General features: G+C 41.1%; 1 protein-coding gene across 7 annotated transcripts in view; it reads left to right on the top strand.

The window, feature by feature from the left end:
* Positions 1 to 16450, top strand: part of CD86 (CD86 molecule) — an 86234-nt gene that overhangs the window by 49113 nt on the left and 20671 nt on the right. For 5 of the 7 annotated variants that reach the window (XM_064288133.1, XM_064287984.1, XM_064287923.1 and 2 more), the window contains exons 3-4: positions 9905 to 10267; positions 12318 to 12620. In XM_064288133.1, the coding sequence (XP_064144203.1) occupies positions 9905 to 10267; positions 12318 to 12620 (666 nt within the window). The remainder of the gene's footprint in view (positions 1 to 9904; positions 10268 to 12317; positions 12621 to 16450) is intronic. The other 2 variants (XM_064288202.1, XM_064288024.1) reach the window with 1 other exon arrangement.

Here is a 16450-nt window from a genome sequence, read left to right on the forward strand (position 1 = left end):
TTTGGAGCCCTGATGGCGCAGCGGTTAAGAGCTTGGCTGCTAACCAAGAGTTTGAAACCACTAGCTGTTCCTTGGAAACCCTATGGGGCAGTTCTACTGTTTCCTTTAGGGTCACTAGGAGTTGGAATCGACTTGATGGCAATAGGTTTGGTTTTCTGGTGGTGCAGTTGTTGAGAGTTCAGTTGCTAACCAAAAGTTTGGTAGTTTGAATGCATCAACAGCTCGTTGGGAACCCTATGGGGACAGAGTGCTACTCTGTCCATATAGGATCTCTGTGAGTCGGAATCGACTCGAAGGCAATGGGTTTGTTTATTTTTGGTCACTTAACATTATGCTGCATCTCCTAACTCTTGCTAGTGAACCACCCATAAGTGGTAGGATTTCTCCTTTGGGGACCTGAGTGGCTTCCGTGGGTAACATTGCTTCCGCCTTATCCATTTTCACAAGCTCCGCAACAGCACGCCCTCTGCCTTTCCTGTAGCCAGCACCTCAGCTGTCCCTAAAGCTTGGGCCCCAGCCCTTCCCATCACATGACCAGCCCAGCTGCTGGGACCTGGGAAAGAAGGGAAAAATGCACTGAACACAAATTTTCAGAAAAGACTGAACTGAGACACCATTTCCTCCTAACACCCTGATTTTGCAGACAGAAAGTGAGAAAGCAAAACCAAGAAACTCTGCCAAAACTGAGTCCAGGTGTCACTTTTGCCCTTGTCTTATCTTTGAAACTCTGCTTGGAAAGCTCTTAGCTCCTACAAAGAGAGTTATCAAGATTGAAACCTTGAAAATAACTCCCCCAACTGGTAATGGGTTATGTTCTATGGTGATAAGAGAATAAGTGATTATATTTTGGGCAGTAAAAATTAAAAGCGCAATAGGAAAATGGTGACATTTGAATAGAAAAATATTACACACTATTAAACACACACACACAGAGGCTTGATTCTCTTATTAGAGAATTAAAGAAACCAGTCTGAGTTTTACCCGTCTTTCTTAGAGCACACCTCTGCTTACCAGGCTGGTGAATAGCGAACTGGTCACAGAACAGGCATCAAAATGGAGAAAGGAGATGCAATTGGCTCGGTTAAGCCACAGTAAAAATGCAGCGCTGAAAAATTCATATGATGGCAGAGACCAACAGTAGAGTGAAACAAGCCTGTTTTCCCTTCCCTGCACCCCCATATCTTTTGTGTTCTCACCTAGTCATGGAATTAGGGTACTAGCTGCCCCTACTCTTGAGGCTAAAATTGGATAAGAGTTGAAGACTGAAGAGGGGCCTTGCAGAATTAGGTGACAATCGTGCTTTGTATTTACAAAGCTGAAGGAGTTTTTCTGAAGCCACTTGCAGGGAAAAAAAAAAACCCGTTGTCGTTGAGTCAATTCTGACTCATGGCACTCTCATGTGTTACAGAATAGAATTGCTCCATAGGGTTTTCTTGTCTGTAATATTTGTGGAAGCAGTTCACCAGGCCTGTTTTTCCCTGTGCTGCTGGGTGGGTTTGAACCTCCAACCTTTAGGTTAGTAGTTCAACACAAACAATTTGCACCACCCAGGGACCTGCCACTTGCAGAGGCACCTCTAATTGTCAAGCTTGGTTTGCTGCTCTTCTGGCTTCTCCTTAACACTTGAAGACTAAAGCCAAAGAGTGGTTCTTGGGAAATCAGTAGCTCACGCATCAGAAAAAAACAAACCAAACCCACTGCCGTTGAGTCGATTCCAACTCATAGTGACCCTATAGGACAGGGTAGAACTGCCCCATAGAGTTTCCAAGGAGCACCTGATGGGTTCAAACTGCCAACCTCTTGGTTAGCAGCTGTATCCAGTTTGACTTTTGATAGTTGTTCTCTTTTTGTCAGAATGTCCTCTGAGTCTTGGAGCTTCTCATTTCTCTTGAACAATATTTCTGGTTCAATTAATGGACATTCAATAATCCTGGAGAATTTTTTTCGCCTTAAGATTTACGTAAAAATGGCTCAACCACTTCCTGTGGAATGGTCTGATGTTTTCCCTCAGATTTCTGCAGGTCCCCCCAGGGGTGGTTTGCATAAGCGTTGTTTATATGGTAACTTTTGGTTCCCATTTCCTACAGCTGTTGATAGTGGTCACCAGAATCATCACCCGGAGGTGAATATATAGTTCAGACCTATTGTTCATAAGGAATTGTCACAGACCCTGATAGCTCTCCCATTGGAGCCGCTCATTTTTGTTAAGCCTCTGTTCCAGGGTCTTTTGAAATTCATGTATGGTACCCAGGAGGGAGTATCTACCCCCAGATTAGTTGATTATGTAGGAGAAAGAGAATGGGCTATCAGACAAGTTAATTTAGTGGAACACAGTCACTAAGTAGAAAAAAAAATTTCTTTAATACGTCATGCTTACAATTTTTCTAGGTATAGATTTATTTTCATTTATTTTGCTTAGTACTTAGAATGAATTTTTGATCTGCGAACTCATGTATTTCTTCAGTTTTGGAGGTTTTTTTTCAGCCATTATCTCTTTAAATATTACTGATTCATCATTCCCTCCATTCTCTTTTTCTAGAAATTACTAGAGCTTCTCGGACTAATTCTTCGTGAGTCTAAATCTGTTCTTCCACGTTTTTATCTTTCTCTCTCTGTGCTGCCTTCTGGGTGAATTTCTGAGTGTCATCTTCCAATTCGTAATTCTCTCTTTAACTGTGTTCAACCTAGGTTGTATTCTACCTATTTGGGTTTGTAATCACTATTTTTAATTTCCAAAATTTTTAACACATTATAGTTTCATTTTCCCTACTATTATTTTATAATTTTTTGATGTTTTTAATAAGCTGCTTCTTCCAATGTCTTTTTGAGGATCCTAACTATACTTTTTTTTTTTTTTTTAAAGTATACTTATTTTAAAATCTTTTTTCTGGACTAAATTTATCTGTAATTTATTGATTTTTTTGCCTGGTTTTCATGTGCCTAGGATTTTGTTGTGCAGGCTCATTTCAATGGGAGCCCTCTCTACCCCCTTTTTCTCTTCTCCCTGTCTGGTAGTTTTGTGGGTGCCTCCACTTAGGCCCAGATCAGAAGTAGATCTTATTCTAGTGATTCAGGCTCCAGTCCCATAGTGATATTTGTATGTGGTAGATGTGGTCACCAACCTAGTGGGTACTTTGACTTGCTTCTGGTCACTGGGCTATGATGGTGTCCTCCTGCTCTCCAGGGAAGCAATTTCATATAACCAGTAGCTCAGGGAAGGCCCCTGCGTGGTACAATTGATTTACGCTGTACTATTTTTATTAACCTAAAGGTTGACAGTTAGAAACCACCCAGTGGCACATAGGAGAAAGGTCTGGTGATCTGCTTATCTCCTTCTTTAAAGATTACAGCTGAGAAAACCCTATGGAGCAGTTCTACACTGTTACATATGGCGTCATTTGCCATGAGTCCAAATCGACTCAACAGCAATAGGGTTTTTGTTTTGCTTTGTTTTGTTTTGGTGGTGCAAGGCAGAAGTTAGCAATTTTTGTTTCATTGTTTTGTTTTGTTTTTCCCACCGTTTTTTCACTAATGGAAGAGGCATATCCCAGCCCCTGATTCTTGGCATTGTGTTTTATTCTTTTCCCATACCTTGCAGGGAACACTTTTTATTCTCATCCGCGTGCTAGAGCTGAGCCTCTGAATATCTCTGCTGCTTTCAGACCCAGAGGCCAGGGGATGCAAGGCTTCAACCTCTGTTCACTGCTTGTTGTTGTATTTATTTCTTATTCACAGTCAAGTTTATCATGCTTTTAAGCTCAGTGGTGTCCTTTAATTTTTCCCTTTTTTGTGTGTTTTATCCATTGTTGCTATGTGGTTGATGTAGAAGAGGTGGCTCAAAGCATGAACTTATAATACCTTATTGACCCAAAGCTTCTCTTTGGGTCCTTAATTGTATTTTTCAGATCGATATGGGCTCCTTCTATGACAGTTTTTGTCAATTTCTCCCTGAAAATGTAACAGTTTTTGTCTTTTAAAAAATTATGTTATTGTAATTATAACACAGATACAGAGAGACGGCTTAGAACCCGAATATATTGCTTAATGATCCTTTCATTGGAGGAACTGTGTTCTTCCATCAGGAAGCACATAGTGTCTGGTTGTCCCTCTTTTGTAATATGAGCAGCCATTGATGTTCAATGTCCAGATCGCTTAATTGATTAGGGTTGTGAAATGATGTTATTTTTCAATCATTTCTTTCATTTACTAGCTGGATTATTTCTATAAAATTAAATTTCATTCCCATTATCCATTTTTTCTTTGTATGTTTGGTTATTCTGATGGTTTTGCATTTTTTGCATTTTATAATTTTATCATAAGTTCATTTTTGTTTTCAAATTTTAACCCATCACACATACGTTAGCCCTGCTTTCCTTGTACTTGATATAACCAATGTATCTTCTTTACTCAACCTTTTACTTTTGATCTATATATATTTGTACCCTGACTTGTTGGTATATAATAAAATTAGTCCACTTATATTTACTTATTCACAGGGTTATTATATCTAATTTATATTTCTTCATCTGGTAGTATGCGTGTCCACAAACTCTGGTGCTAATATCTGCTTTTACATTTTATTTAAAAGTAATTATAACCAATTTGAAGCCTCATTAGGAGCCCTGTTGATGTAATGGTTAAGCACTTGGCTGCTAACTGAAAGGTTGGTGGTTCGAACCCACTCAGTGGCTTCTGGCGACCTGCTCCCATAAAGATTACAGCCTAGGAAAATTTATTGGGCAATTTTACTCTGTATTATGGAGTTATTATGAGTCTAAAATCAGCACAACACCACCTAATAACAACAACGACATATCTATAATATATAAACATACATTATTGTATATACCATATGTATATGGATGCATGATGAACATGAAATCAAAGCACAGATAGTCTTAATGGAAAGATCCAGGCCATGAAAACTCTTGGATAACTATCTCTACCCTATAACAGAGCATCCCCTTTTATTAACCTAAAACATATTGTACCTGGAGTCTCTAGATAAATGCATTTTTTTCCCTCTCATTGCCCATTTTATTTGCTGCCTACTAACTCCCTCTCCTCTTCTCTTAACATATTAGAATTCATCTGTGATTGTAGTATTTCTAAGTCTCCTCTGCCATACCTGTGCAGACCCTGTCTTGGGTAGTTTCTAACAATGATTCAAATGATTACTACTGACAGCAGTGTGTGGGGAGCCATTCTTTGAGAGAGAGGAGAAGAAAGTTTAAAGGGGAGGAAAAGAGTATCTGTTGCATATCTAGATGGAAGCATCCGGTGGACAGTTGGATGTGGGTGTCCAGAACTTTAGGGAAAGTTTTGGGCTGGAGATAAGCATCTGTGAATTATTAGCTTATACTTGGTAGTCAGATCTATGGGGATAGAGGAGAAGCACCAGCGAGTCTATGGAAAGTGAGGAGAGGACTAAGAACAGGCACTTGAAATAATCAACATCTAAGGAGTGGTCAGAGAAAACCACCAGGAGGCCAGAGATTGGGAAAAAACAGAGTTTCAAGAAGGAGAGATGGTCAAAAGTGTTATATTCAAGAGTGATCAAGGAAGATGAAGTTTGAAAAAAGCTCTGGGTGTGGCCATGATGGGACATCCCTGACATCATTTGCCTGGGCATTTTCAGTAGAGAGGCGGGGATGGAAGGGTGGGAGTAGAGACAGTAATCACAATTTAAGGGAAAGAGAAACTAAAAGCAGTAATAAGGGGGATGCATTTGAAATAACTGCTGTGAGGAAGGACGAGGGCGGAAAGGAGGACGTGGAAATAACAACCAGCACTGAGGTCAAGTGAAGTGAGATTGGAGGCTACAAATTTGTGATGTCATCAGTCTGAACAATTGAATAATTTCCTCCAAGAGTGCTCAAGCATTCAGTTATAAGAACAGTTAATCAAAAGTAGAACGTCCTCAGGATGAGGACAGACAGACAAAGGTTTTGTTGAAGTTGCTGGCAAGAGAATAATTAAAAAGATATACTATTGCTGCATTGTCCACAGCCATAGCCAGTAGCCACATGTGGCTATTTAAATTTAAATTAATTAAGATTATATAAAATCTAAAATTCAGTTCCTCATACTAGCTGCGTTTCAAGTGCTCAATAGCCAGAGACCTCTATTGGAAACTGCTGCATTATAACGGTCTAGACTGGATATAGGTGAATTCTTGATGAAGTAGAAGAAGTAGGGGAGTAAGCAAGAGTGAAACCTAGAGGAGTAGGAGGTTGTGGTCAGAGATAGGCATGTTGGGGTTTAAGATTCTAGGGGAAGAGTTGTTCTTGGTGATGAGGTTCAGAGTTACATCATGGGAACTGGGCTGCTGAAATAGCATGTGGGTAAAGATTTTTGGAGTTGAAAAGGTCAAGGAATTTTGAGGCCAGGCTGTCAGTGGGCTCATGCACGATGAAGTCACCCAAATTGATGACAAGAGTTGGTTGGAAAGAAAGACCATGTGTCTACTATTAATATCCTCAGTGAACAAGGGGGTAGTGACACATGATTAGTACCTAACAGCAATGAGAGAGGGGGACACCTCCAAAGAGACAGGGTGTTTCTCAAGAGCCCCATGAAGTTGATAAAACAAGCAGCAGCTGGAGGGCAGGTGGCTTCCTTTGCGTAAGGACAGATTTCAATAAATGCACATCCTTGGAGGAAACATCTGATGAAGAGGTTGAAGACAAAGAAGAATTTATTGTAATGAAATAAGGCTTTGAGAGGGCCCAATAAAGATTTGAAGGAAGTTTAGTAAAACAAGGAAAATTCATGGGCAAAAATAGTAACATGAGGAGAAGACGGTCACTGAATATGTAAGACATACATCTGGGATAGTGCCAAGGACGGCTGAAGTCCCAGATGGAGTCAGAAACCTCCCAGGTTTAGCAGACTATAGTCTTTGTGTTGCATTCAAATAGTATATTGCTGGGGAAGTTCTCAAGTATATTTGAAACAGCTGATTAGGGCAGTGTCTAGCTCTTGACATCATTGCAGTATCCCATCGTAATGAGGCGCGGGCCATTTCTCTTACCAAATGCTGGGGAAGGGGAAGATTCTCAGTGCTTACTCACAAGTGGTCTAGGGTTACAACAGGAGAGGCCTGAAACCACTCAGGGAGAACAGACTTTGAGCTCTGTCTTCTCCCATGTGATCAGAGAGGGGATTAGCAGGATCCCCTGTGCCTACCTCTGAGGGATGTCATGGAAACCAGTGGTTGGTGGGGAGCTGCAGAGTGTAAATTGTGAAATACTTTCAGTTCCACTGAGAATGGCCTTCAGAGTGACTTCCGCCCTAGTGTTAGGAGAAGTGGCTTGGGAGGCATAACCCAGTTGCCATCGAATCATCTTCAGCTCATGGTGACCCCATGTCTGTAGAGTAGAATTGTGCTCCATAGAGTTTTCAATGGCTGATTTTCAGAAGTAGATCACCAGGCCTTTCTTCCAAGGTGCCTCCTAATGAACTTGAACCTCCAACCTTTTAGTTAGCAGCTGAGCATGGAAAGAAACAAATGTTTCCTTCTCTGCCCCACTTTGGAGACAGTGGCAGAGATCCTGTACAGCAACACTTCTCAAATTCGAATGTGTACCTGAAGCTCTTGTCAAAATGCAGATTCTGATGCAGTAGGTCTAGGGTGGGACTGGAGATTCCGCCTTTCTAACCACTGCCCAAGTGATCTTAACGCTGTTAAGCCACAGGCCAAACCTTCAATTGGTAGGTAAGGAGGGGACCAGTTACATGAGTGGCAGAGAAAGCCCTTGTAATCTTTTCGAGAAGGACCCTGGGTCAGAGAGGTTGGAGAGGTCTGTTAATGGAGAGTGGGTGGGAAGGAAAGAAAGCGCTATCAGGCTCTGCAGAGAAAAACAACCACAAATGAAGAAGCCAAAGGTGAAGTCACTTCCAAGAGGCACAATTAACTGTCAACTGGCAGAATTTTTCACTGTTGCATTTGGTTTCTCCATAAGGTCATTTGCCCTAGAGCATATGACAAATAGTGATACAACCAGAGTAAACGTCTGAAATGAAAGCTGCTAGAAGCTTTTAGAGTAGGGTACTCTTACATTATCACCAAGGGCTTAGCAAAACAGTAGCAGGAGTCTCAGTTGGCCTTGAAGATTATTACTAAGTACAGGTAAATCCTTGTTATGTCCTTCTTTCACTGTTCCTGGTACCCAGGTAGATTTTCTATCCTCCCTCCAAATAGTAACTCACGCTGTACAGATGCTGCGTGTTATACTTTCAGGGGTTTCACAGGGTTCTAACCTGTTGCCCTTGAGTTGATTCCAACTCACAGCGACCCTATAGGACAGAGTAGAATTGCCCCCATAGGGTTTCCAAGGCTGTAATCTTTGAAGAAGCAGACTGATACATCTTTCTCTCATGGAGTGGCTAGTGGGTTCGAACCACCAAACTTTCGGTTAGCAGACGAGTGCTTTAACCACTACACCGCCAGGACTGCCCACAGGATTCTAGTGTCTACAGTAGACAGAGGCTCAAACTTATGCCGACTCTCATGGGTGCCTGGAATCCTCTTCCCTTAGAGCTCCAGACCGCCACCGACCCCCTTGGTTTGGTGTTCTCAGTGGGCCAGTCTGCATGCAACCCAATTTTGCCAAGTGCATGTCACTGTTATTTATATTTCCACTCACTCTTGGAAGAAAAACCCATCGATCAGATCATTTTAATTTTCTCCCACCTCCCAAAGAACACCTGAAGTGAAACTCCCCTTGACTATTTCACCAACCCACCCCCCTTTCTTACTTGTTGTCAATATCGTTTCATTGAAATCTCAAATGATGACGCTTTCCCCTAGATGGTGTCTAACTCCATACTAACTAAGAAACAGCATTTCCCTTCTCACCCACCACCATTTCTTGTCCAAGTCTCAGGTAATTCCGTGACACCGAAAAGATCTACACAAATCCTGTAATTAACTTCTAAGGAGTCTGGTAGCCCAAAGCCCTCACATGAACCCCAACATGCCCTTTGGGACCAAAGCTTTTTTCTAAACTCTTCCAGTATGTTCCCTGTAAGTTGTAAAAAATTTCCAGGGGTAGTGCATACTGCGGGAAGTACAAGTACATCCGCAACTCCCCATCTCTGTTTCATTTCCAACATTTCATTCATGCACCTTAAATGTTCTCTGGCCACCACAATCCCAAAACAGCCATCATATTTCCCCAGCTTTTTTTTCTGATTCCTAAAAGAGATTGAGCTTAGAGAGGTCACTGAGAATAAAGGCCTTGGTTGGCTATTTGAGCCATTTCCAAATCTTTCTATATCCTTGGGAGATCTGGCCATGGGATTAGTAGCCATGGGGAAAGCTCTGTAAAGGAAACTATTAGAATTTCAAAGATGTAACTCAATGTGACCCCCAACTAATGAGGCGTAATGAAAAGGGGATGGAATGTATTGCCATCATTAACAACCTCTTCACCATAACCAGGCCAAGGAATGAAAGACCAAGGGAGGGGAGGGCTTTCGGTGATGGTGACAGAAGTAATGGCGTCTATAGCAGCTACAGTGATGAGAATCAGTATTCATGTTATAGGAGGTAATAGGTGGGTCAATGAGTTGTCTAACTCTGCCTGTTTTTCCTGTCCTGGAACTTAAGTTCACAGACTATGTACTGGAAAAGTCCTTAGAACATTTGGTCCACCTATTCATTAAACAGGTGAGGAAACTGAGGCTCGAAGAGATTGCAGTTTGCACAAGGCCACACATTTAGCTAGCAGTGGAGCCAGGACAAACCTCCTCCAACATGTATGCACAGTTCCAGAGCAAAATGGCCATGTCTTCAGGACCATTACTGATAAGACAGCTTCAGGGTATTGTATTAAAAAAAAAAAAAAAAAAAAAGTTTTTTTTCTTTCTTTTTTCTTCTCTCTTGTTTCTCCTTTCCCAGTTTCCACTTTTCCCTTTTTAGGTGCTGCTGCCGCCATAAAGACTTATTTCAACGAGACTGCGTATTTGCCGTGTCAATTCATAAACTCTCAAAACATAAGCCTGGATGAGCTGGTAGTATTTTGGCAGAACCAGGAGAAGCTGGTTGTGTATGAGCTATACCAAGGCAAAGAGAAATTTGACAATGTTGATCCCAAGTATAAGAACCGCAACATAAGCTTCGATGAGGAGAATTGGACCCTGCGTCTCCACAACGTTGAGATCAAGGACCAGGGCGATTATCAATGCTTCATCCATCATAAAGGTCCTAAAGGCCTTGTTCCCAGCCACAAGATGTTCCCGCCCACTAAACTGTTAGTGATTGGTAAGTGGCTAATGTTGTGTTCAGATCCCTGATCTTCTCAGATGAGACTGCGTAAGAGTAGAGAAATATTGGGAGGGACCTGTAGAGAGAAGGCAGAGAAGAACCATTTCTGGGAAGTCCACTTGAAAAGAGTTTAAGGTCTAGGACTAGGGAACTGAAAGTCCTTTGTACTTTTTATAGTTTGCTTCTGAAGGATCAATAATAATCTGCTTTGGAGACAAAATAGAGTCAACTGAACAGAGATGATGTGACTAAGTAAAAAACCACAGGTAATTTGATCATTACTAAGTTTATGTAACCATATAGTCCTTAAATCTCTTTTATATCCATTTTCTCCTTTGGTCTAAGATTTTTCACCCACAAACCTTTGCCTGGAGCCCCTAGCAAGGATTGCAGTTGACTGATTTGGGTTTTCCCTCCAACCTCCTGTAGGTTGCTTATGAGTTGTTTGCTGCCCCAACCATGAACCCAGTAGTTAGAGGGAAATAACGCAACAAATAATCCACAAACTGACAAACCCTCTCCTCTGCTTCACTAGGCCTTGAAAAGCTTAAATACCACTACAGATTTTTTTTGAATTATCGTACAGTAAATATTGACTTTTTTCTTTTGATTTATAGCTGTATGAATTTTAACAGATGTATATATTTATGTAACCAACGTCATAATCAAGATACAGAACACTAAAAAAAAACTCCCTCATGCTATCTCTGTATAGTCCCACCCTCTCTGTACCTTTAACCTCTGTTTTTCAATCTATAGTTTTGTCTTTTTGAGAATGCCACATAAATGGAGTCACACGGTATATAACCTTTTAAGACTGGCTCCTTTTATTCAACATAATGCCATTGAGATTCATCCAACTTATTCCATGTATCAAAAGATTGTTCCTTTTTATTGCTGAGTAGCAGTCTATTGTTCATCCACTCATCAACTGAAGGACATTTGGGTTGTTTCCAGTTTTCTATGAATAAAGCTGCTGTAAACATTTGTGTACAGGTTTTTGTGTGAATGTAAATTTCCATTTCTCTATGTGTCAGATTACTGGTTCCAGATTTCTTTTTGATAAAAGTGGAAAAGGCAGATCAACATCTATTCTGAAACCACAGAGTGAAGCAGAAATAGAATGGGGAATTGCTCTCTTTCAGCCCTGTGTGATTCAAACTAGGCTACAGGGTTTTTGGAATATTTAACTAAGCGCCAAGTCTATGTTTTCAAAATTGTGGTCAGGTGCCATTGATAGAACGTGGTATGTTTTGGGTGAGACACAGATAAGCTTTTGTTTTTTAACAGATTTATTTTAATGTGTCTCGGAAAAACTATAACTCATCCAGCCTGTGGTTTCACAGATATTATTGATAAGGATAAGGCTAAAGTAGGTAGCACCGTGGCAATTTATCTCCTATACACCACATAAAGTACAAAACTAAGAGAAGTGTTGTATTTATGGGGCTCATCTATTTGGCTGAATTTGACCTTTATCTTATAGCACATGGTGAATACATCTTGATACTCATACTTGAAAACCAGTATTCTGAATTTCTAAATCCAAAATCACACCCACTCAGTGACCACCATCATGCTTGAGTTTCTGGAAGACATGGCCCAGAGCATACCAACCCCATGGGCTCTGTTAATTCCTGGTGGGACTTTAGCCTCAGTCTCTTTCTGCTCTTAGTCTAAAATATACTCCATGGGACACTTAGGTCTTGAGTCAGACCACTTCTCATTCCAAAGGCTCCACTCCCTGAAAGAGTGGGCCCATTTATATATCTTCGGTAACTCAATTTCAGCCCTGCAGTCTTTCAGAGGGCACCTCCTTAGTTTGGGTAAGCAGGAAGTGAGCATGACCCAAAACTCAATTCTTGAAAAGTGAATGTGAGGATCATGATGTGGGTCTCATCACAAGTTGAGGCCCACACTTTAGGACAGCCTGGGGTTGCCAGGTATGCCCCCAACGAATTGCCACGTCAGGTATCTAGTCATTTGTTGTTCTGGATACATCCCAGTTTAGACTGATTTTTTTTCTCCCTCTCTCTTCTGCTTTCAGCTAACTTCAGCCAACCCGAAATAATGGAAGGTTCTAATTCTTCAAGCAAGTCTTACAGAAATTTGACCTGCTCTTCTATTCAAGGTTACCCACAGCCTGAGGAGATGTATTTTTTGCTAACAACTGAGAATTCAACTATCAAGTATTCTACTACCATGCAGAAATCTCAAGACAACATCACAGAACTATACAACGTTTCCATCAGCTGGTCTTACTCAGGCTTTCATGATACCACCAATAGGAGCATCATCTGTGTCCTCTGTGTCTCGGAGATGTGTCTTTTCTCCAAGCCTTACGATATAGGTAAGGCTGCTTTCCGAGATCATTGATTTCATCAGGTGTTATACACAAATGAGTAAGGCAGATCATCCACAATGCCCCTCGCTTGCCAGGACACCTCCGATGTGGCCATTTTATGATGCTATTAGGAAGGACCCGGATGGAGATCTCCTGCTTCATGAACTGAGTGATGCAGGGTCCAAGAGGCTATGAGCCTATACTGCATTCTAGGAAGCATGATCTTAGCCCAGAAACTGACCCAATCTTTTGGGCTACCTTTGGATGGAAGACTCTGAAGTTTAGGTCATAAAATTCAACTTCCTCCAGGCTGTAATTCTTACATTCATTAAAATAACACACACACGTATCATACATGCATGCAAGCATATATACATATTGCAGTTATTTTAGACATTGCTGGTTGTGGGGGCGAAAACTAAGATGTCTAAGACATGGTCTCTGTCCTTGAAGACCTTCCGGTAGAATCAGAAAGCCATGATGCACACACATGGAAAACTGGATTTTAAAAAGATTAAATTAGAATATAAATTGTATCTCATGGATATATATAACTAAATTTAAAACAAGAGGGATTGATAACCAGTTTTATAGGTATTCAGAGGCAGGCAAGATCCTTGAGAATCAGGGAAGGTTTTCTTAAAGGAAGTGGGACCTTATACCCCATAAGATCATAAAAGAAATAAGTGCATTTACTAAGTTTGGTGAGGAGAAAGAAGAGCGTCTTAGATGACAGATACTCAAACTGGCAGTGGCTTTCTGAACAGAAGAATTCAGAGACAGTGTCCAGGCTCAGAGGGTGAGAGGACCACAACTGACTAGCTGTATCTGTTATGGCCCCCACGCACCTGGCAGTTTGTTATACTGTGGGGGTGTCTGTGTTGCTGTGATGCTGGAAGCTATGCCACCGGTATTCAAATACCAGCAGGGTCACCCATGGCAGACAGGTTTCAGCTGAGCTTCCAGACTAAGACTAGGAAGGACCTGGCCGTCTACTTCTGAAAAGAACTAGCCAGTGAACACCTTATGAATAGCAGTGGAATATTGTCTGATACCGTGCCAGAAGATGAGCCCCTCAGTTTGAAAGGCACTCAAAATGTGACTGGGGAAGAGCTGCCTCCTCAAAGTAGAGTCGACCTTAATGACGTGGATGGAGTCAAGCTTTCATGACCTTGATTTGCTGATGTGGCACAACTCAAAATGAGAAGAAACAGCTGCAAACATCCATTAATAATCAGAACGTGGAATGTATGAAGTATGAATCTAGGAGAATTGGAAATCATCAAAAATGAAATGGAATGTATAAAGATCAATGTCCTAGGCATTAGTGGGCTGAAATGGACTGGTATTGGTCATTTTGAATCGGACAATCATATAGTCTACTATGCCAGGAATAACAACTTGAAGAGGAATGGCATTACGTTCATCATCAAAAAGAACATCTCAAGATCTATCCTGAAGTACAGCGCTGTCAGCGATAGGATAATATCCGTATGCCTACAAGGAACACCAGTTAATACAACTATTATTCAAGTTTATGCACCAACCACTAAGGCCGAAGATGAAGAAATTGAAGATTTTTACCAACTTCTGCAGTCTGAAATTGACTGAACTGCAATCAGGATGCAGTCATAATTACTGGTGATTGGAATGCGAAAGGTGGAAACAAAGAAGAAGGATCGGTAGTTGGAAAATATGGCCTTGGTGATAGAAACGATCCTGGAGATCGCGTGACTGAATCTTGCAAGACGAATGACTTCTTCATTGCAAGTACCTTTTTTAACCAACATAAATGACGACTATGCACATGCACCTTGCCAGATGGAATACACAGGACTCAAATCAACTACATCTGTGGAAAGAGATGATAGAAAAGCTCAATATCATCAGTCAGAACAAGGCCAGGGCTGACCGCGGATCAGACCATTAATTACTCACATGTAAGTTCAAGTTGAAGCTGAAGAAAATCAGAACAAGTCCACGAGAGCCAAAGTAGGACCTTGAGTATACCCCACCTGAATTTAGAGACCATCTCAGGAAGAGATTTGATGCGTTGAACACTAATGACCAAGGACCAGATGAGTTCTGGAAGGACATCATACATGAAGAAAGCAAGAAGTCATTAAAAAGACAGGAGAGAAAGAAAAGACCTAAACGGATGTCAGAAGAGACTCTGAAACTTGCTCTTGAGCGTCGAGTAGCTAAAGAAAAAGGAAAAGACTATAAAGTAAAAGAGCCGAGCAGAAGATTTCAAAGGGCAGCTCGAGAAGACAAAGTAAAGTATTATGATGACACGTACAAAGACCTGGAGATAGAAAACCAAAAGGGAAGAAAGTATTCCACATTTCTCAAGCTGAAAGACTGAGGAAAAAATTCAAGCCTCTAGTTGCAATAGTGAAGGATTCTACGGGGAAATTTTTAAACAATGGAGGAACCATCAAAAGAAGATGGAAGGAATACAGAGCATCACTATAACAAAAAGGCTTGATCGACATTCAGCCATATCAGGAGGTAACATACGGTCAGGAATCGATGGTATTGAAGGAAGAAGTCTAAGCTGCACTGAAGGCATTGGCGAAAAAACAAGGCTCCGGGGATTGATGGAATATCAATTGAGATGTTTCAACAAACAGATGCAGCTCTGGAAGTGCTCACTCATATATGCCAAGAAATTTGGAAGACAGCTACCTGGCCAACCAACTGCAAGAGATCCATATTTATGCCTAATTCCAAGAAAGGTGATCCAACCAAATGTGGGAATTATCGAGCAATATCATTAATATCCCATGCAAACAAAATTTTGCTGAAGATCATTCAAAAGCAGCTACAGCAGTGTATCAACAGGGAACTGCCAGAAATTCAAGCTGGATTAGAAGAGCACATGGAACCAGCAGTATTATTGCTGATGTCAGGTGGGTCCTGGCTGAAAGCAGAGAATATCAGAAAGACTTTGCCTGTGTTTTACTGACTGTGCTAAGGCATTCGACTGTGTGGATCATAACAAATTATGGACGACATTACAGAGAATGGCATTTCCAGAACACTTAATTGTGTTCATGAGGAATCTGTACATGGATCAAGAGGCAATTGTTCAAGCAAAACAAGGGGATACCACATGGTTGAAAGTGAGGAAAGGTCTGTGTCAGGGTTGTATCCTTTCACCATACCTATTCAATCTGTATACTGAGCAAATAATCCGAGAAGCTGGACTATATGACAAAGAATGGGGCATCGGGATTGGAGAAAGACTCCTTAACAACCTAGGTTATGCAGATGACACAACCTTGCTTGCTGAAAGTGAAAAGGACTTGAAGCACTTAGAGATGAAGATGAAAGACCACAGCCTTCAGTATGGATTACACCTCAACATAAAAAAAAAAAAAGAAAACAAAAATCCTCACAACTGGACCAGTAAGCAACATCATGATAAATGGAGAAAAGATTGAGGTTGTCAAAGATTCATTTTATTTGGATCCACAATCAACACCCATGGAAGCAGCTGTCAAGAAATGAAAAGACACATTACATTGGACAAATGCGCTGCAAGAGATCTCCTTAAGTGTTGAAAAGCAAAGATGTTACCTTGAGGACTAAGGTGGGCCTGACCCAAGCCATGATGTTTTTGGTTGCCTCATATGCATGCAAAATCTGGACAACGAATAAGGAAGACCAAAGAAATGATGCCTTTGAATTATGGTGTTGGTGAAGAATATTTTATATACCATAGACTGCCAAAAGAGCGAACAAATCTGTCTTGGAGCAAGTGCAACCAGAATGCTCCTTAGAAGCAAGAATGGTGAGACTACGTCTCACATATTTTGGACATGTTATCAGAG

Source organism: Loxodonta africana, chromosome 1, assembly GCF_030014295.1.
Source record: "Loxodonta africana isolate mLoxAfr1 chromosome 1, mLoxAfr1.hap2, whole genome shotgun sequence".
NCBI lineage: Eukaryota > Metazoa > Chordata > Mammalia > Proboscidea > Elephantidae > Loxodonta > Loxodonta africana.